The sequence below is a fragment of the Meriones unguiculatus genome, chromosome 4, assembly GCF_030254825.1.
Source record: "Meriones unguiculatus strain TT.TT164.6M chromosome 4, Bangor_MerUng_6.1, whole genome shotgun sequence".
Lineage (NCBI taxonomy): Eukaryota > Metazoa > Chordata > Mammalia > Rodentia > Muridae > Meriones > Meriones unguiculatus.
Window position 1 is genome coordinate 88,674,758 of NC_083352.1, and position 19,862 is coordinate 88,694,619.

Sequence of the window (19,862 nt, forward strand, 5' to 3'; positions counted from 1 at the left end):
GTTCAATTTTAGTTCCTTCCTGCACATACTCTTAGACTTTGCATTCCCTGAGGACCCAGTGGTCTTCTTCCTGTCCCCTTAAAAAGTTGCCTTAGTTGGAGTAACCAGATTCCTCCACCCTGGTGAACTGGTCCATGAGTCCAACATGATATTAGGTGAGTGAGTTCCTTTTCCATGAATGCTGTTGTTCCCCAGTACCTAAGCTTTGGGTACCTTCTCCTTCTCTCTTGTGTTCATACCAAGTTGTTCTTTGTTACTACTTGTGGTCAAAAAATACATATCATAAGATGTGCCAACTTATCCATTTTTTAAGCTTATGGTACATCAGTGTTAATTTTGTGCACATGTCTGTGCAGCTGATCTAGATAATAGGGCATTTTTATATTCCAAAATTCCAAACCATTTTTTTCCCAGCTTCTAAGAGTTTATTTGTTTTTTTTTTTTAATTAAGTGTGGTTTTTCTTTCTTTCTTTCTTTTTAAGATTTATTGATTTTATTATGTAAACAATGTTCTGCCTGCATGTTCACCTAAAGGCCAGAAAAGGGGACCAGATCTCATTATAGATGATTGTGAGCCACCATGTGGTTGCTGGGAATTGAACTCAGGACCTCTGGAAGAGCAAGCAGTGCCCTTAACCTCTGAGCCATCTCTCCAGCCTAGTTTCTAAGAGTTTAACCACTATAGATAGCATGTATTTGAGAAATTGGTCAGGTTTGTCATTTTATGAGTAGTTTATTTCACTTACCATAATGTGCTCAAAGATAATAATTGTTATGCCTGACAGAATTGTTTGAATTTAAAATTTTTGTATGCTTATTTGTTTATTGTGCCCATGGTATTGCTTTGTAGGCCTTTTGGCATCAAATTCATGGCAGTCCTCTTGTACCAGCCTCCTACATGTGATGATAGGCGTGTGCTAACACACCTGGCTAATTTGTTAATTTTGACACTGGGTGTATAACATACCTTTTTGTTTTTGTTCTCTGGTTATGGCTATTGGAGTTGTTTCTACCTATTGCCTCTTGTGAGTAATGCTGCAGCGAACATGAATACTTGAAAAACTTTTTCAGATCTGGCCTCTGTGGGCAGAAGTGGAACTGTTGGATCATAATAATTCTATTTTTCTAGCTTTTGAGTAATCTCCATAGTGGTGATACTGTTTTACATCACATGAGAAGTGTAGAGATTCTGTTTCCCCACATTTTTGCCCACATTACTTTCTTGAGTTGTCTGTTTTTTTCTAATATGTATTGGGTAGTATCTCACTGGGTTTTAATTTGTATTGCACTAATAATGCTTGATGTTGAACACCTTTTCATGTACTTGTTAGCTATTTATATATCTTCTTTCAAGTCCTTTGATCATTGTTCAGTTGGATTTTTTGGTCTTTTGTTTTGGTAAGTTGTAGAAATTTTTTATATTCTGCATATTATCCCTCAAAATCAAATTCAAGTTATTTTTGTTTACTTTGTCTTACATGCATCTATATACACCATGTGCATGCATTGTATGAGTGTTTTGCCTGTGTATGCCTGATGCCCACAGAGGTCAGAAAAGGGTGTCAGGTCTCCTGGGACTAAAGGTACAGGCAGCTGAGAGGCACCAAGTAAATGGGTGCTGGGAATTGAACCTGCATCATGCCTTTATCTCAGCACTCAGGAGGCAGTCAGATCTCTGAGAGTTCAAGGGCAGCCTGGTTTACATAAGAATTCCAGGACAGCTAGCCCTATGTAAAGGCCTATGCTTTTAGTCCTCTTGTGTCTGAAATTGTGAAGTATCAGACATCACACATACATCCAAAAAGAATATGAAGATAGTGATTATTCTGTTGTATTAAAAAAAAATTTGCCCTAATAATTATTGTGGCAGTATTATTTAACCCCCTATCACAATCAAATAAGACGTAGACACCTGTTAGATTTCATAATTGCTTTGGGCTGGGCAGATATTTCTACCTAGGCTATCTCAATAACCTCCCCATCCACCTCCCAGCCCCATCCAGTGCCATTTGCCTTAACCATTCCTATCTGGGCTACCTTCCGTCCATAATCTTATAAATACTTGCTTTTATTCTTCATCTGGGCCTTTCCACACCGTTACTGTAGTCCTTCCTCTCAGCCCACGTGGTTCCTTCTCCACACTAACCCATCGTGGTATCCTCGTTTCTTCTCTCTTCCTGTCCATCAGTTTCCCGAAGCCCCAGAAAGTTAGCCACCACACCTACCCCATTCTGCCCTGCCCAGGTATAGGCCATTTAATCATCCAATCAGGTATAATGTCTTAGGCTGTTTTACACAACAAGGATAGGTGTACCCAGGGGGTAACCAGATCTTGAGGGCCAGTAACTAGCATCAATATACAAGCATCAGACCAACCTCCAACATTATTCTCTATAAGGTACAGAAGGGTGTGGGATGAGGAAACAGCCGCTACTGTGGTATTTGGGAAAACAAAGACCACTCACTGAAATGCATGGAAAAGATGTGTTCAGGCCTGATCTGAAGCAGTGGTTTTTGGAGGATAAGAAAGGCAGAAAGAACCCTGAGGTGAACAAGGTCAGAGAAGCTGAACAGGAAACTGTTAACCTGCAAGAAGATGAGGGCATCTAAAGCAAGGAACTCTGTGTGGTGTGAATAGAGTAGGGCCAGGCTTGGTGGAACAGGTCATGGAAGCAAAAGGAAGGTCTGAGGTTAGAGACTGATTCTGAGGCACCAGAGGTAAAGTTACTCAGAAATCCTGGCGTGGAGATGAGCTTGGACAACAAGGAGGATATCTGTATAAGAAGCCGTATGAAGACAGGGAGCCTAAAGGAAGGGGCAGGGCATATGGGTCACAGGTGGGTAAAGGTTAGTTGCTGAGGCAAGAGGACTGACAGAAGTGTGAGGCCAGCCTGTTCTGAATGAAGCAACTGCCAGATCAGTCTGAACTACAGAATGCAGTGTCAATTAAAAAAAAAAAAGTTAAGCCAATTAAGGAAGCTGTGTGTGCAAGGGAAAGCAGAAGACAGAAGAGTAAGACCCTGCTAACAAGACTGCTCAAGGAGATGCTTACAGGCAACTGCAGAGATAAGATGGCACACTGTACAGGATTCCTACACTGTACAGGATTCCTACACTGTACAGGATTCCTGTATCTTCCAACCTGTGCAGATAGTCATGGGTCACTTGAAGTGTGCCAAGCTCTGGGTGACAACTGTGCTCAAAAGCAGCAGTTTCTACAGCTAGGCTCCTTAAAATTGAGGGTTGTTTTGTTTGTTTTTTGAGAGTAGGTCTCTCTGTATAGCATTGTCTGGCCTCCAACTCATTGAGATCCATCTGCCTCTTGAGTGCTAGGAATAAAGGTGTTTGTCACCACACCCAGTGTCACAAAGACCTTTTAACTTATCTGTGAAACATATGTATCCCAGATTATTTTGAGGTCCTTGTGAAGCACTTTCATTTAAATTGATACTTCCCCTGTGTATCAGGCTCTAATGGGCACAGAAAGGTGGGAGATCTGCCTTGGCCTCTGACCTCACTGTGTATCATCTTGTATAGCAAGACCCAAAATACATGATCTTAAGGAATTATAAGGATCCGAGAAAATTCCTGATTATCTTTGTTGTTTATTATTGCTGTATTTGAAATTACAATTAGAAATTTTAAAATGTTTTATGTTCATTTTTAAAATAAGCATATTCACAAATGACACGTTTTTATGAGAGCCAACTCCATATTTTCAAAAATTAAAGTAGTAAGGGGAAAGAGTGGCATTGTTTCATGTTTCTGTAAATCTCTTGTGTCTGGCTTATTAGGACTTGTATTTTCATATCTGCTTCTACGTATGTTAGATATATATTGATTTGGTTAGAGAATGAGGAAAAATCCAGCCTCCCACAGACACTTGAGCAAGGGAGGAACATGCTAATTGCTTCTGCAGATAAGCCTGGGTTCTTTCAAGAGCCATCAGAATCTCACAAGTAGCAGCTTCTTTTTATTTTATTTTGTTTGTTTTCAAAACCGGTTTTCTCTGTGTAGCCCTGGCTGTCCTGGAACTCACTGTGTAGACCAGGCAGAGATCCATTTGCCTCTGCCTACTGAGTGCTGGGACTAAAGGATTGAGTCATCGTTGTCCTGGCAACAACTAACAACTTCTACTCCTTCTACCTCCTCCTCCTTCTCCTCTCTCCCTCCTTTTCCTCCTCCTCCTTTTTTAAGATTTATTTATTTTATAGATGAGTGCTCTAACTCACGTACACCTGTTTGCCAGAAGAGGGCATCAGATCTCAGTATAGATGGTTGTGAGTCACCATATGGTTGCTGGGAATTGAACTCAGGACCTCTGGAAGAGCAAACAGTACTCTTAACTGCTGAGCCATCAGTCCAACCCCTGTTAACTTCTTAAAGTTAGTTGCAAAATGGAATCTGAAATTGTAACAATCAGCTTTTCATACTGTTACATTAAAAGTTATCAGTCTTGCCCTTGCTTCTGCAGTTATGCTTATAAACACTGGTGACTGAGGCCATTTCCCAAAGATTGCAATGTACTCTAACCATCTGCACATAAATCACATTTGATAGTATTACCATCATTCTGATAAAAAAGCCTTTTCCTGGCCATGGAAGAACTACCAGGTGAAGGAAAACTTCATTTACACTTAGATTCATGAATTTCGTCAATTGACAAGTTTTTTTGTTTTTGTTTGTTTGTTTGTTTGTTTGATTCTAAATAACAGGTTCACATTTTCAAGAAAATACAACAGCAGCTACTGGTTCTTCTACTCTTTCAAATAAAAATTATGTTCTAAGCTAGACATGTTATCTCATGGTAGTAATCTTAGTAACGGGAAGCTGAAGCAGGCAGGTCATGAGTTTCTAGATAGATGCCCTGGGCTACAGTGTAAAACCCTGTCTCTAAACAAATAAATAGTAGTAGAAACAAAATAAAATGAAGATGTTTTATGGAGAACCTGGTGGTCAGTTGAGCGCAAAACTTAGTCACATGTACTCTTCCTCTGATAATAGTCCCTCAGCATGGGGAAGTATTATGTTCATACTTCGTGTGTGGAAAGGATGTGTGTTCAAGGGTTGAGGTTTTTGTAAAGTTAATAATCAAAGACATTAAGTGGAACTTAATGTGATCTTTTCAGTACACTTGACTTGAGTGACTTGGTTGTCTGGATGGGAGGCTCAGGCATCTAGTAAAGTAATGAGGTCCCAACGTTTTTCACCCACCCATGCTTTTGTACTGTTATTGCAGAAGGCAATAATGTCTTGCTCTTACTCAAGATAGCTATGGCTCCACAGTCCTCTTTTGGGGTCTTGGGTACTGAGGCTGTGGATTGTGGCTTGATAAAAATGGTAAGAAAAGCTTTAGCCCTCTGTGGACACAATTCTTTCTGATCTTTTCCAAGTGGGAAGCCTTGCCTGACCTCTATCTACACTTAAATTTGTCTGTATAAACAAAATGTTCTTCCCTTTGTCTGCCTCATTCCTCCAAAAGCTAAGCTCAAGATAGAAGAGATTTTTATCTGTTTTGTTCATTGTTGTATTCCTAGTTCTTGTGCTTGGCACTGGTAGTATGAAAACAGGTTGAAAATTCGCCATTACCAGCTTCCTGATGATGCCTGACAGGCCTAGTCCCCAGTGAGGTCTGTCTTTACTCCCTGATGACTTGCATGTTTCTTGGGTCCTCAGCCAGTGCTGCCCCACACCGCTGTGTGCCTTGTGTGTGGCGAGGCAGGGAAGGAGGACACGGTGGAAGAGGAAGAAGGCAAGTTTAACCTCATGCTCATGGAGTGCTCCATCTGCAACGAGATCATCCACCCTGGATGCCTTAAGGTAGCATTCCTAAGGGCTCGGGATATCCCCCACCCCATGCTTCAGGGCCTGATTCTGATGTAGTAGCTGGGTTCCCACTTTAGAGACTGCTGCTCAAGTGGTAAGGATACACAGGTGGCATGCTGAGCTCCTAGAGGACCCTCATTCTAGGGCATTCTCTTTTAGGTGATAACTCCAGGGCAGCAAGAGTTTGAAGTAATGTACTGAGTGAATAACTTCAGTTCCTTCTGAACACCCGGTACTCAGAACCATAACAGGGTCCAAACATCTCAGGAGACAGAAAACAAGGATCCTTTCTCCTGTTTTCTGTGAGAAAAGGACCTGGGCCAGGGAGGGCGGGTCCTAAGGGTGGTTGCTCTCCTGTACCTCTGCACCAGGAACCGGTTCTTGTGATATGCTAGGACAGGACTGCCTTCTGGGTGACCTCTGTGCCTGCCTGGCTCAGGCAGCTGATTCCACCTTGGAAAGGAAGAACACATTCTATGCTGCCACATGTCTCTCTCCCAGGAGAATGCATTCATATTTGGGCTACAAGGGGTGAGGGGCTTTGTTTTGGCCCTTGTTTCCTCATCACACCCACCTGAAGGTGCTTATCCATGGCTTTGGAAGCCAGCCTCCCCTGCTAATTACTGCTTTACTACTTCTCCAGTGCTCAGCTGAGTTAAATAACACAACCACGATGGTGGATTCTTTCTTTTGGCTAGGTACAAGATGCATCTGGCTTTGGGGGAGGGATGTAAATGCTGAGGCTGACTGTGTCTTAAAGAGACCTTGTATCCTTGTGGACCCTCTGGACTCCCTCTTTTATGCCCACTAAGACCTGTCCTGTTCTTGCAGATTAAGGAATCAGAGGGTGTGGTCAATGATGAGCTTCCCAACTGCTGGGAGTGTCCGAAGTGTAACCATGCTGGCAAGACCGGGAAAGTGAGTGCGGACTCCAAGTCCGTGGTTGGGTCGGGTTGGCAGAAAGGAATGGGCTGGACCTTGCCACAACCAGCCTATCCCTGGTTGTCAGTCAAGTGGGGTGCAGTGGGCTGGGAAAAGAAGAGCAAGTTCAAAGATATACAGTTGGATTGTTCTTCTTTCTTTTTGGCCTACAAGCAAAAGCGTGGCCCTGGCTTTAAGTATGCTTCCAACCTGCCTGGCTCCTTGCTCAAGGAGCAGAAGATGAACCGGGACAACAAGGAAGGGCAGGAGCCTGCCAAGCGGAGGAGTGAGTGTGAAGAGGCTCCCCGACGCAGGTCAGATGAGCACCCCAAGAAGGTGCCCTCAGATAGCATCCTACGCCGAAAGTCTGATGATGTGCACCTGAGAAGGAAGCGGAAATATGAGAAGCCCCAAGAGCTGAGTGGACGCAAGCGGGTAAGAACTGGGAGGCCCTGGGCATCAAAAGGGTGGTGTGGTGGGTCTTAGGTGTGGGGTGTGGGGTGGGGACCAGGGAAGGTTAATGGGTAGAACTCAGGATCCTGGCCTCTTAAGAGCTGCCCTGAGCAGGTCACCCAAATCCTGAGAGCCTGGCCCAAAAGAAAGAGAAAAGCCAGCGAAGTCACTCCTCTTCCCACCCCCTTTAGGCCTCGACGCTTCAAACGTCCCCCGGTTCCTCCTCTCACCTCTCGCCGAGGCCCCCTCTAGGCAGCAGTCTCAGCCCTTGGTGGAGATCCAGTCTCACTTACTTCCAGCAGCAGGTGCTCCCACGCCCCACCCTCCTGAGGCCCTGGGGACTTGCAAGTCCAGGCTGTCCTCCTCTTCACTCCCCAGTATCCCTGGTGATGCTCCTGTGGCAGACCCGAGAAGCTCTGTGAGGTTGAGAAGCCTCTGTTGGTTGGGGAAACTGCAGCTGGGAAGGTCCTGGTCTCCCCCCACCTCCCCACCCCCCCGCTTTGCTAATGGGCCTTGCCACAAGGTGGCACCTGGAGAAGCTCCTGGCTTAGGCTTGTTTAGGGATGCCCCCTGCCTGGTCTCCAGTTCAGGGCTCCCTCAGCCGTGGTGCTGCTGTTAGTGGGAAACTGCCATTTGTGATCTGTCTCTGGTGGGAGGTCAGCTGGGTGGGAACAATTAACCATTTTCCATTATATCTATCATTCTCTGGGAAAGCAACAGGCAGAATTATGCTGTCTGTTAGTCAGATTGAAAGGCATGGCTTTGTGGAAAAATGTCCTTCTAGCCCTTGCTGAAGAGATTGCGCTTGCGGTGTGGTGTGGTATAAAGGGGACCATCTTTCTCCAGTCCAAGAACAAGCTCTGTATCCTTTCTTCCCTATGACAGCTAAAACCTGGCAAAGAAGATAAGCTTTTCAGGAAAAAGGTACCATCTTCCCTTCTCTCATGTACCTGCAGCCCACTTTCAGCTGTCAGAGCTATAGGCAACACAACCAGTGGCCTTTGTATATCCCATGATAGAGTGTGGGGTGGGTGCTGCCCCGAACTGTATGGGTTAATCACAGGCCACCCATCAGCACCCCTTTCTCTGTCCTGCAGCGGCGTTCCTGGAAGAACGCTGAGGATCGGCTGGCACTGGCCAACAAGCCCCTTCGGCGCTTCAAGCAGGAACCAGAGGACGATCTGCCTGAGGCACCTCCTAAGACCAGGGAGAGTGACCAGTCACGTTCCAGCTCACCCACTGCTGGGCCTAGCACTGAGGGGGCTGAAGGCCCAGAAGAAAAGAAAAAGGTGAAGATGCGCCGGAAACGGCGCCTTCCCAACAAAGAGTTGAGCAAAGAGCTAAGCAAGGAGCTCAACCATGAGATCCAGAAAACAGAGAGTACCTTGGCCCACGAAAACCATCAGCCCATCAAGTCAGAGCCAGAGAGTGAGAATGAGGAGCCAAAGAGGCCCCTAAGCCACTGCGAACGCCCCCACCGCTTCAGCAAAGGGCTCAATGGCACTCCTCGGGAGCTTCGGCACCCATTGGGACCTGGCCTGCGCAGCCCACCTCGTGTTATTTCCCGACCCCCACCCTCTGCATCCCCACCCAAGTGCATCCAGATGGAGCGTCATGTGATCCGGCCGCCACCCATCAGCCCCCCACCTGACTCGCTGCCCCTGGATGATGGAGCAGCTCATGTCATGCATAGGGAGGTGTGGATGGCAGTCTTCAGCTACCTCAGCCACCATGACCTGTGTGTCTGCATGCGGGTCTGCAGGACCTGGAACCGCTGGTGAGGAACAGTCCTGCGTAGGGCTTAGGTTGGGGCTCAGGATAGTCTATGGCAGCATAGATTCCTTGAATTGCTAATGGAGGCATCACACCCATTTGCTTTTCTAATATGGGAAACTAAGGACCACATAGAGTTCCTTGTCTAGACTTAGCTGAAGTTAAGTATGAGTAATGTAATTAGCCTGTATTGACTAATTCTAGCCTGACATTTTCCAGTATTCTGGTTTTAGCTGAGTTTCTGATCTTCTATCCTAAACAGGAGGATCCAGTGCCTCCACAGGGGTTGTTAGGAGGTGTGTCCTATAGAAGGCGTAGTGAGGCCCAGGGGATATTTTATGGAGAGTACTTCCTAACCTATTCTATGTAAGCATGTGGTCATCAACAGAGGTGCCCAAATGTGGTCAGGGTGGATTCTAAATACATTGTAGAGGGCTGAATGTTAATATAATTAATTATTTATTTTACATATATGAGTGCTCTATCTGCATGTACACCTGCCCGCCAGAAGAGAGCATCCCATCCCAGTACGTGATGGTTGGGAGCCACTATGTGGTTGCTGGGAATCAAACTCAGGACCTCTGGAAGAGCAGGCAGTGCTCCTAACCACTGAGCTCTCTCTAGCCCCCGAGGGCTGAATCTTAAAGGAACTTCCTCTTGAGGATGGCAAGTTCTCCAGGTGAGATGCCAACTCTGCTGATTTTCCCTGCCTGGCCTAACTCCCAGGTGCTGCGATAAGCGGTTGTGGACCCGCATCGACCTGAACCACTGCAAGTCTATTACACCCCTGATGCTAAGTGGCATCATCCGGCGACAGCCTGTCTCCCTTGACCTCAGCTGGACCAATATCTCCAAGAAGCAGCTGAGTTGGCTCATCAACCGGTTGCCTGGTAAGCTTTTGGTTAAGGATTCCAAATGTGCAGTAATGATGCCTGGACTGTATCACCCAACTTCTACCCTCATCTCATTTCCTAGGGCTCCGAGACTTGGTGCTGTCAGGCTGCTCATGGATCGCTGTCTCAGCCCTCTGTAGCTCCAGTTGTCCATTGCTCCGGACCCTGGATGTCCAGTGGGTAGAAGGACTAAAGGATGCCCAGATGCGGGATCTCCTGTCCCCACCCACAGACAATAGGCCAGGTGAGCTGCCAGGCTGGGACTGTACCCCAAGGGGGTCTGTCTCATGGAGATGGGGTGACCAAGACACCCTGTTCAGTTTTGAACAGGGTGTCTACCTGTATCTCCCCTCCCAGATGGTGTATGTATCATCAGCTTTCTCTGGCCTCAGCCCTTTGCTGGAAGACATTGCTTTGGGTTTGAGAGTATGCTCCTAGGTGAGCTGCCTGGGCCCACCCCCCAGCCAAAGCTCAAATGGTACATGTATGAGGTGGGGTGACAACAGACAAGGGCAGTGGGGCATTTCTAGGCCAGCTGTGCTATTTTGGGATAAAATTTAGGCTGTGTCCGCATTTTTTTTTCTTTTTTTTCTTTATTAAAAAAATAAAAATAAGTCAGGGTTTCTTTGTGTAGCCTTAGCTATCCTAGACTCTTTGTAGACCAGGCTGGCCTTGAACTCACAGAGATCTGCCTACCTTTGTCTCCCTGAGTGTTGGGATTACTCTGATGATTTTTTTTTTTCTTTATTAATGTATGTGAGCACTCTATCTGCATGAACACCTGAAGGCCAGAAGAGGGCATCAGATCATTGTGTAGATGGTTGTGAGCCACCATGTGGTTGCTGGGCCTTAAACTCAGGAACTCTGAAAGAGCAGACAGTGTTCTTATCTACTGAGCCATCTCTCTAGCCCCTAAATTTTCTTAACAGGAAAGACAAGGACCAACTTGGACTCAGTACTGCTAGAATGTAGTCTTGACAACAATAGATTGAGGACAGATCCTCCAACCATGTTTTTGAATTCTGATTTCTTTAGAGAATCTAGAGATACAAATTCTGATGTGAAAGCTTCTAGTTTTTAATGCTGAAATTCTGGCTTGGGGCAGGGTACACTTCATGACCTTGGGCCCTGTACAGTAACAGACCAGCAGCAGGACTGGATTTCCCTGTTCAGATTCATGGGTTGCCTCTCTCCTACCTGCCCCAACAGGTCAGATGGACAATCGGAGCAAACTCCGGAACATTGTAGAACTGCGCCTAGCTGGCCTGGACATCACAGATGCCTCCCTGCGGCTCATTATCCGCCATATGCCCCTGCTCTCCAAGCTCCACCTCAGTTACTGTAACCACGTCACTGATCAGTCCATCAACCTGCTCACTGCAGTCGGCACCACCACCAGAGACTCTCTGACAGAGATCATCCTCTCAGGTAAGATGGACCCTATACCTGGGGACTTCCTAGCATCAGTGCAACAGCTGGGCACTGGCTATTTACTAAGAACTACTGTCTGGTTACAATGCCTAGAAATACAAGTGAATGTTACCACCAACTCTAGAGAGGAAGTTACTGTTAGAACTGTAATAATTCCTATCAAAGAACAGTGCTAACATCAGGGAGAGTATATAACTGGTTCCTGATCCAAACTATAGCCTGGGGACATCTCCTGGGTATGAGCAACAAGCTCATGCCTGTAGCCAGAGTGTGGGCAACAGCCATGGGCTGGGAAGCAGGAGCCACTGAATACAGGGTTGACTAATGGAAACCATATCTTTCTGCCTGTGTGTGCCCCTTATGATCCTTCTATCAAGGAGCCTGTTTTAGAAATGAAATTCCCACAGATATTTCCACTATTTATGTCGGTCACATCTTACAGGGTCCTTATTCTTTCCATTGTTCTTTGACTGGAGTTGGTTGGTTTTGAAGGATCCGGAGCTTGGTTGCACATGGCAAGGCCACTTATCCTCAGTCAACAGTTGACTAATGGTTAAGGTAGTCTGGATTGGAACTGTTACTTTTATGTGAGACAAAATTTGCAATTAAATAAAAGGGAGAAAGTTGTTCTTTTCTCAAGACATTAAGGGACGCCCTTGTCTCACTGTAATTGCATTTGACACAACTGTACTATGTTCTGCTGTTACTTGTCTTTATAGCCATGTCCCTGCTACACACCAGGTAGGGTGGGGGGTTTAGACAGTTTGGGATCATTCTGTACCTAGAGCCCGTAGAAGCTATTTCTCCTCATTGTGAAGGTTTGATAGGGGGAATTTCAACACTAACGGGCAAAGAGCTGTGCTGAAGTGAGATTTCATTCCCATATGACACCAGCTCAAGACCTCAGTTGAGACTTGAAGGGTGATAGCTGCTAGCATCTGGTTCTAAGCTCTTAAGTTATACTAAATCTTTCCCTATGTTCTAGTTGTTATGGATGTGTAGTGCATTTCAAGAACTATGTGGGAGTGTGTGTAAATCATCTGCATTTTATTTATCCATCGCAATACACTGAGATCATATACCTACATTCTTTTTGAAAAGCCAGTGGTATTGTAGCTCAAAGTACCCAGAAGACAGAGGCAGTAGCATCTAAATTTCAGTCCTCTACTACACAGCAGGTCAAGGCCATCCTGGGCCACCTGAGAACCTATTTCAAAACAAACCAAAGTTACAACATGTTATGGCATACATTCTATACTTGATCTCTCCTTGTTTTGTACTTACCTCCCATCAGTATAACTGAATTAATGATAAAGTGCCATAAGATGGCCATGTTCATATGGTTGGAGGATCTGGCACACAGTTGTTGCTGGTGAAGCTGCATTTGTTCCTAGACATAAATACCAGGTGCTCTCATAGATCAGATCTGGCCTCTTTCTGATCCTTACCCCTTTGGCCACCACTAGACCCCAATTTGTCCAGTTTACATTTATGTATTACTAGATAGTGGGCATGTGCTGCCATTTCCTTTCAGATGTCTATATACAACATAAGGATTAAATTACTATTGTACCCTCCTGTTACTCTGACTCTACTTTCCCCCTCTATTCCAGTTTTTAAAGTTGCTAATGTTGACCTTAGGATCTTGTACACTTTGGTCACTAATTAAGCCAAATAATGTATTGAGTACACTTCCTGCATGACATCTGAGTTTTGCTAGTTAATAATTGCCTTTTTGGTTTTGTTTAGCTCTGAAGCAAACTGTACAGCAAAACTGAATATCCTGTTAAAACTTACTCGTCACACAGTCAGTTGTTTCTGCAGGACAATGCTCCTACCTCCGGCCTTCCCCCCGCCCTTCAAGTTTCTCTGTAAATCATTATTCCCATATGGATTTGCTACTATTCAGGAGCCTAACCTACCACCACCCCAGTTCTTGTTTTGAACGCCGTCCTTCCTTGCCTCCATATCTTCCTTCTTGGCTGGTCTTTTGTTGGGCGGAGTATATAAAACATTTTTTATTATTCATGTGTAGTTGTTAGTTGAGTATAATAAACCCCTGGTTTGTGACCCAAGTTGCTTCAGAAAGTGAAAGGTTTTCTCCCCTGACTTCTAACTCCCACAAGTGGAGATGAGAATTAGTGCTTTATCCATTAATTATCTTTTATTTCAGTTTTGTAGACGTCTTTGTCTCTTAACTGTCTGAGTGTGGAGAGATGTGGGGAGATGGGAGAGAGTGTGTGTGTATGAGTTGGGTCCCCTTGAACTGCAATTACAAGAGGTGGTGAGTCACCAAATCTGGGTTCTAGGACCCAAACTCAGGGCCTATGCAACAACAGACACTCTTTAATTGCTAAGCCTTTTCTCCAACACTTCAATTAAGTGTGTGTGTGTGAGTGATATTAGGGAAATAATTGCCATATCTAAAGTCATAAAGATTTTTCTATAATTGTGTATGCTATGTGGTGGTGGGGAATTCAGCTATTCTTTTGTAAGTAGGCTTTCAGTTTTCCCAGCATCATTCATTGAAAAGACTATTCCCCTATTGAAATATATTTTATGCCTTTGTCAAAAATCATTTGAGGGCCCACAAAATGGCATATATTGCCAAGCCTCATGATCCAAGTTTGATCCTCAGGTTCCACATGATGGGAAGGAGAAAGCTAACCATCAAAACTGTCCTTTGTGTGTGTGGTCACAAATATTTTTAAAAGTTGTTTAAACCAATTTAACTACCCTGGTGTGGGTAGCTCATACCTTTAATTCTAGCACTCAGGCTTTGTAGAGAGACTTTGTCTCCATTAACAATTATTATTTTACATTTATTAGTATTAATTTAACCAAAGAACCTTGATTCTATTCCATTGGTCTCGGAGTCTTCATGAACTTTTCAGGCTGCTTGGGGACCATTACTAAATTTTAGAGTGGACTTTTCTATTTTGCACTACCACTGGGGATTTCACATCTTTGACAGTATATAGTATCGGAATGTGTCCCCCCCCTTCATATTTGGAGTTCTTTAGATTTACATTACGTGTGTGTGGTATTTACATTATGTGTGTGCCTGGTGCCTGCAGCAATCAGAAAAGGTGTCAGATCCTCTGCCAGTGACTTCTGGGAACCTAATCTAGGTCTTCTTAACCACTAAGCCATCTCTGCACATAAGAAAACTGACAAAAAAGATGCTTCTAAAAAGAATCTCTCCCCCTTTCCAAGAGCCCCTTTTTTCTAGTTAGCTTCTTTGATATTCCCCCCCTTCTTGAGGTCAATTTTAAGTAAAAATAGGAAAGGAATTTTGCCAGTATTGGGGGTGGGGGAAGAGAAACCCACTCATTTCTATATTCACTGTGACATAGGAGGCCCCATGTTGACTAGTCCTTATCTTGTTATCAGTTATCCTTGATAGGGGATCAGGAATGGAGCTCAGTGATAAAGCACTTTTCACAAAACAAGGCCCTGCCAGAATTCTGTCTCAAAACCACAAACACAAACAGAACCCCACAGTTAGCTTTAGAAAGCAAGAGAAGCTTATGACATTGGCATCTAAGAAGTCTTTTTGAAAATGTTTACCATTCAGGGTTAGTGAACTTCATGTTATTTAGCTTATTAGCCATCCAATTTATTGTTTCCTGTGAACTCCAGGGTAAGGCCAGAAATTTGGGTTTTTGATAAGGAAATTCCTTGGTGGTTAGATTTTTGTCTCCCTGCTATGAGGAAAAAAAAAAAATCATGATTGTCTCTGGGTGAGGTCATTGTATGCATTGGACAGAATGGCTCCCCCATGTTTCCCTACCACTCCAGGAACCTTTTCAGGATGCACCTAGACCCCTCTAACTTAACCTTCTCCATTTTTTTGTGTGTGAATATAAGATTTTTTAATTTTTATTAATTACTTTATTCACTTTGTATTCCCCCGTGAACACCTCCCTCCTCCCCTCCCAGCCCCATCAACCCTCACCCTTCTCTACGCATGCCCCTCCCCAAGTCCACTGATTGATAGGGGAGGTTTTCCTCTGCTTCCTTCTGATCCTAGTCTATCAGGTCTCATCAAGACTGGCTGCATTGTCTTTCTCTGTGGCCTGGTGGGGTATAATTTTATTTAATTTTATGTGAATTGGTATTTTGCCTGCATGTATGTCTGTGGGTATCAGATCTTGGAGTTACAGTTGTGAGCTGCCATGTGGGTGCTGGGAATTGAACCCAGGTCCTCTGGAAGAGGAGTTACAGTTGTGAGCTGCCATGTGGGTGCTGGGAATTGAACCTAGGTCCTCTGGAAGAGCAGTCAGTGCTCTTAACCGCTGAACCACCTCTCCAGCCCCTGACCTTCTCCTAATAGCTGTTCAGTTCCATCCATATCCCATTCCTCCAGGGGTTGAGGGAGAATCCGCTGAAAGAGTCTCCCACATCTAGACAGGAGGCCTTACAGCTCCTGTCTCTCCCTTGGCACCTCATATCCAGAGGACTTTGCTGTTCATATGGCACACTGATTTTTTATTTTTTATTTTTATCTTTTGAGGCCATTTACATCTACGTTCTTATCTTGGCAATTACCTTTTTACACCAGTGTGGCCAGTATTTCCAGATGACTCCTTTTCCAAGTTGACTTTTGGACAGGCAACATTTATTGGCCTCTTCGGTGAATCACTTTCACCCAGTTTTCCCAGGCTTAAACAACAAATCTTGTACCTGGAGATGAAAAGACCCTTCTATCTAGGAAACTGGAAGAGAAGCCTGTCTGTGCAGTCTCTTGTCCATTTTGTGCACTAAGCTTCTTTACAGCCTGGCTCCTCACACCTTCCACAAATAGTACTGCCTACTGCTGGATGATCCCTATGACAGCCTATAGCTAGCCAGCTTTGACTAAAGGTAATAAGGATAAATTAATATCATTTACAAAATAAAAAAAAAGACCTGTTCAATAAGGGCCTTCACATGACATACAGGGGGTAGGGGGGGAGAAAAAGGCAAGAATATGGAATGTGTGTTTTTAATACCAGCAAAATCAACTCTATATAAAGGGAGTCAAAGTAGCTGACATCATCATTTGCATTTAACTTTTGCAATAAGATTTATAAAGTTGATTAGCAGAGCCGGTTGTTATGGTGGTGCACATCTTTAATCATAGCACTTGGGAGGCAGAGAGACCAGTCTGGTTTACAGAGCCAGTTCCAGGCCAGCCAGGCTACATAGAAGACCCTGCCTGAAAAACAACAGCAACAATATTTGAGAGATTAGTGTTTTAGAAGCATCTTTGCTAACATTCTCATATTTCCCCCCCTTCAAACTATCCCACCCTCATTTGTCAGTGGCTCTGACTCAGCTTCTTGTGACTGCCTACTCCAAGTGCTTGTATTCCTACTATATTTGAGAGATGCTATCCTGACATGGTGTGAATTACTCATTTAAATGTAGGTACAAGGCTCCTGTTTGTAGGATTAACAATGTATAAGTGTTCAGTGTTTTGAAAGAGTTGGCCATTTATTTTATTCAAAAGTGGTAACAGTGATGGTAAGAAAAGGTTTCAAAATTAATACCCCTCACGGGATGCTAACAACCATTTTTTCATTCATTTGATTCACACAGAAGTCATTTACCTTGCTTGGTCTCAGTTGAACCCTGATTAGCATTTAAGCCATCTGATAAGGATTCAGTTCTAAAAGTAGTAGGGTAAAGAAATATACAAAATGATGAAAGAAAACAAACCTGTAATCCCAGCACTTGGGAGGCAGATGGGTCTCCTGCAGGCAGTTTGAGGCCAGCCTGCTCTACAAAGTAAATTCAGGACAGCCAGGGATATGCAAAGAAACTCTGTCTTAAAAAAAAAAAAAAAAAGAAAGAAAGAAAGGGAAGGGAAGGAAAAAGGAAGGAAGGAAGGAAAAGAAAGAGAGAGAGAGAGAGAGAAAGAAAGAAAATGCACAACTGATGTCTACAGGATATAGTAAATTTGTATGTGCATGTACAAATCTTTCAATCCCTTTTAGCATATATTGGTCTTTGGCATAGGCTTCATAGAAACATTCCATATTGAACTGGAGGTAACCTCTTCCCCTCGCCCCTCCCCAAAAAAAGAAAGAAAATCCAACCATCTGTTGGCTATGTGATGTTGCCTCACTCTGATCCAGCCATATCCACTAGGATATTTACCTGAACAGAGTAATCAGAGAAGGGGACAAAACTTGGGAATATACTCATATTCCTATCAAACAAGCTCCTAAACACATTCTGACCTTCTTTGTAAACAGACATGCTTGCTCTTTGTATGTGACTAGACATAGCCCTGTGGTATGTTTTCGATAGAACCTGACTTAGGGGAAGAAAGGGGGCAGGGGATGGACAGTGTTGCAAACAGAACCTTATGTCTTCACATTCCTGGCAAAAATACATTCCTTTTCAAAAATACATTAAGCTTTGCAATTGATAGCTGAAATTATCCCCACTTTGGGGACATCAAAGGCTAGAGGTGTGTGACATCTCTACTACTGGACCCCTGACGTAGAGTCTTGGGCTCTGTGTCTTCTGTCCTTCATATTGTTTCTTCTTCCTTGCAGACTGCAATAAGGTCACTGACCAGTGCCTGTCCTTCTTCAAACGCTGTGGAAATATCTGTCATATTGACCTGAGGTACTGCAAGCAAGTCACCAAGGAAGGCTGTGAGCAATTCATAGCAGAAATGTCTGTGAGTGTCCAATTTGGGCAAGTGGAAGAAAAACTTCTACAAAAACTAAGCTAGTTCCAGGACAAGTGTGTAAATATGAAGGGTTGGGGCGAACACAGCCGGGGAGGGGGAAAGACTGCAAAAACAAGTGGGCTTATATTTCCCTTTGGAATCTGGAACAAGAGAATACAAGACACAGTTCTGTTTTCCAAGTCTTGCCAAGGGAGAAGCCGTTCAACCACCCATTTGGGTTTGAGTGAGCCAGATGTTTTCTCTGCTCTTTCTGCATCATAACTGCACTGCTTTCTGGACCATTTCTAAGGTGGCCTTTAGAAGACATTCCAGTTGGAAAGGAAGATGAGCTTTGGAGAAATCCTCTTAGAAGCCTGAGCTAGTGTTTTTTGTTGGTAGTTTTTGCTTGGGGCAGCTTGTTCCTTGCAATGCTGAGGCTTCTGGTGTCAACTTAGAGTGGACCACACACACCATCTACAGCCGTCTTGACACATTTTGTTTAGTTGGTTTTGTTACATCTTACATTATGCAGAACTATTTTTGTATAAATTGTTTAAAATTATTTATGCAAGATTTGAATGCATACCAGTGTTTTTATTATTTAGACTGCCAACTTTTCCTTCAGGTAGGAGAAAACTTAACCTATACTTCATCAACATAAAACCCCAATCTACAGATGTGCCCAGGTGTGACAGGGGGCTATGACCTTCCACTTAAAAGCATGTTTAACTGGATGCCGAGAGCCCACTTTGTATGTCAAGAAGTTACACAAGCATGTTGTGGAATAAGCGTATAGTCCAGGTAAAATACTTTGCCAATAGAGAGTTCACTTTTTCCTCAAGATTTTACAATGCAGACTTCAGCCTTTACACTCAAGAGGGTATTGCTCCAAGCATGAGCTCTTGTATTCTACCCACATAGATCTAATTTATACCATGAATCAAGTAAAATAAATGTGCCCACAGCCTTCCTTTCCTTTTTCCCCTCCTTTGAAGTGTTCAGTTCTCACTTAAGTTGGTAACCTTGCTATTATTTTCTAGTTGTCAAGTTCTGCATCCATAAGTGCCATTGATGTATGGTGGTGTTTCCTAGCCTTTCCCTTATGCAGTTTTACCTTTGTTGGATTTGTATAAACAGTTGTACAAAAAAAAAAAAAAATCCACACTTGGTGTTTGAGGGTTTCTGTTTTATGAGAGGGTCAAAAATCTAATTGGAATGCCCAGGGTAAATGGACTCTTAACTCTAAGGACCCCAAACTATGTCATCTTAGAAATGCAGCAGCCCTGATATACATTTTTTTTTCTCCTATTGAAAGATCTGTTTCTAACTAATAAAGGTATTGGGAAAAAACTATGTTACAGTGATGGCCACCTGTGGATATTAGGAGCAATGGCTCACCTGTTTGAATGAGATGTCTCCTACTACACCTGTACAAAAGTAATTTTCTTGCATGGCCACTGTCTATCTTACTCTTCTACTGCAGTGATAAAGTGCTGTGACCAAAGCAATTTATACAAGAAAGTTTAATTGTGCTAATTTATGATGATGGAGGGGGAGAAGAGGTAGAGAGCAGTTATCAGCTGAGAGCTCGTGTATCTTGATTAATCCACAAGCAGGAGGCACGTACACTGGGGATGGCAAGTCTTTCTGAAACCACCTTCAGTGGTTTTATCCACCTTCAATTTGTTGACCTTTGTTGACTCTCCTCTCCAAGATCACGCCTCCTTATCCTTCCTAATAGGTCCACCAACTAGGGGACCATCTCATTCAAACCATCACAGCTACTTAGCATACTCTTTCCTACAAATCACAAATGTAGAGGCCACACAGGTGCCCTACCCACACCTTCAACCCAAGGAGGTTGAATTCTGTGCAGTGACCTTAGGCCTGGTGGTTAA

At 43.9% G+C, this 19,862-nt stretch overlaps 1 protein-coding gene across 14 annotated transcripts in view; it reads left to right on the forward strand.

Annotated features, from left to right (window-relative positions):
- Window positions 1-19,317, forward strand: part of Kdm2b (lysine demethylase 2B) — a 117,054-nt gene extending 97,737 nt beyond the window's left edge. For 7 of the 14 annotated variants that reach the window (XM_060382398.1, XM_021631361.2, XM_060382395.1 and 4 more), the window contains 10 exons: window positions 5,677-5,820; window positions 6,658-6,744; window positions 6,913-7,182; window positions 7,392-7,505; window positions 8,086-8,124; window positions 8,298-8,977; window positions 9,700-9,863; window positions 9,949-10,110; window positions 11,076-11,294; window positions 17,846-19,317. In XM_060382398.1, coding sequence (XP_060238381.1) covers window positions 5,677-5,820; window positions 6,658-6,744; window positions 6,913-7,182; window positions 7,392-7,505; window positions 8,086-8,124; window positions 8,298-8,977; window positions 9,700-9,863; window positions 9,949-10,110; window positions 11,076-11,294; window positions 17,846-18,027 — 2,061 coding nt within the window. In that variant the 3' untranslated portion in view covers window positions 18,028-19,317. The remainder of the gene's footprint in view (window positions 1-5,676; window positions 5,821-6,657; window positions 6,745-6,912; window positions 7,183-7,391; window positions 7,506-8,085; window positions 8,125-8,297; window positions 8,978-9,699; window positions 9,864-9,948; window positions 10,111-11,075; window positions 11,295-17,845) is intronic. The other 7 variants (XM_021631360.2, XM_021631362.2, XM_060382396.1 and 4 more) reach the window with 3 other exon arrangements.
- Window positions 19,318-19,862: the final 545 nt, after the last annotated feature.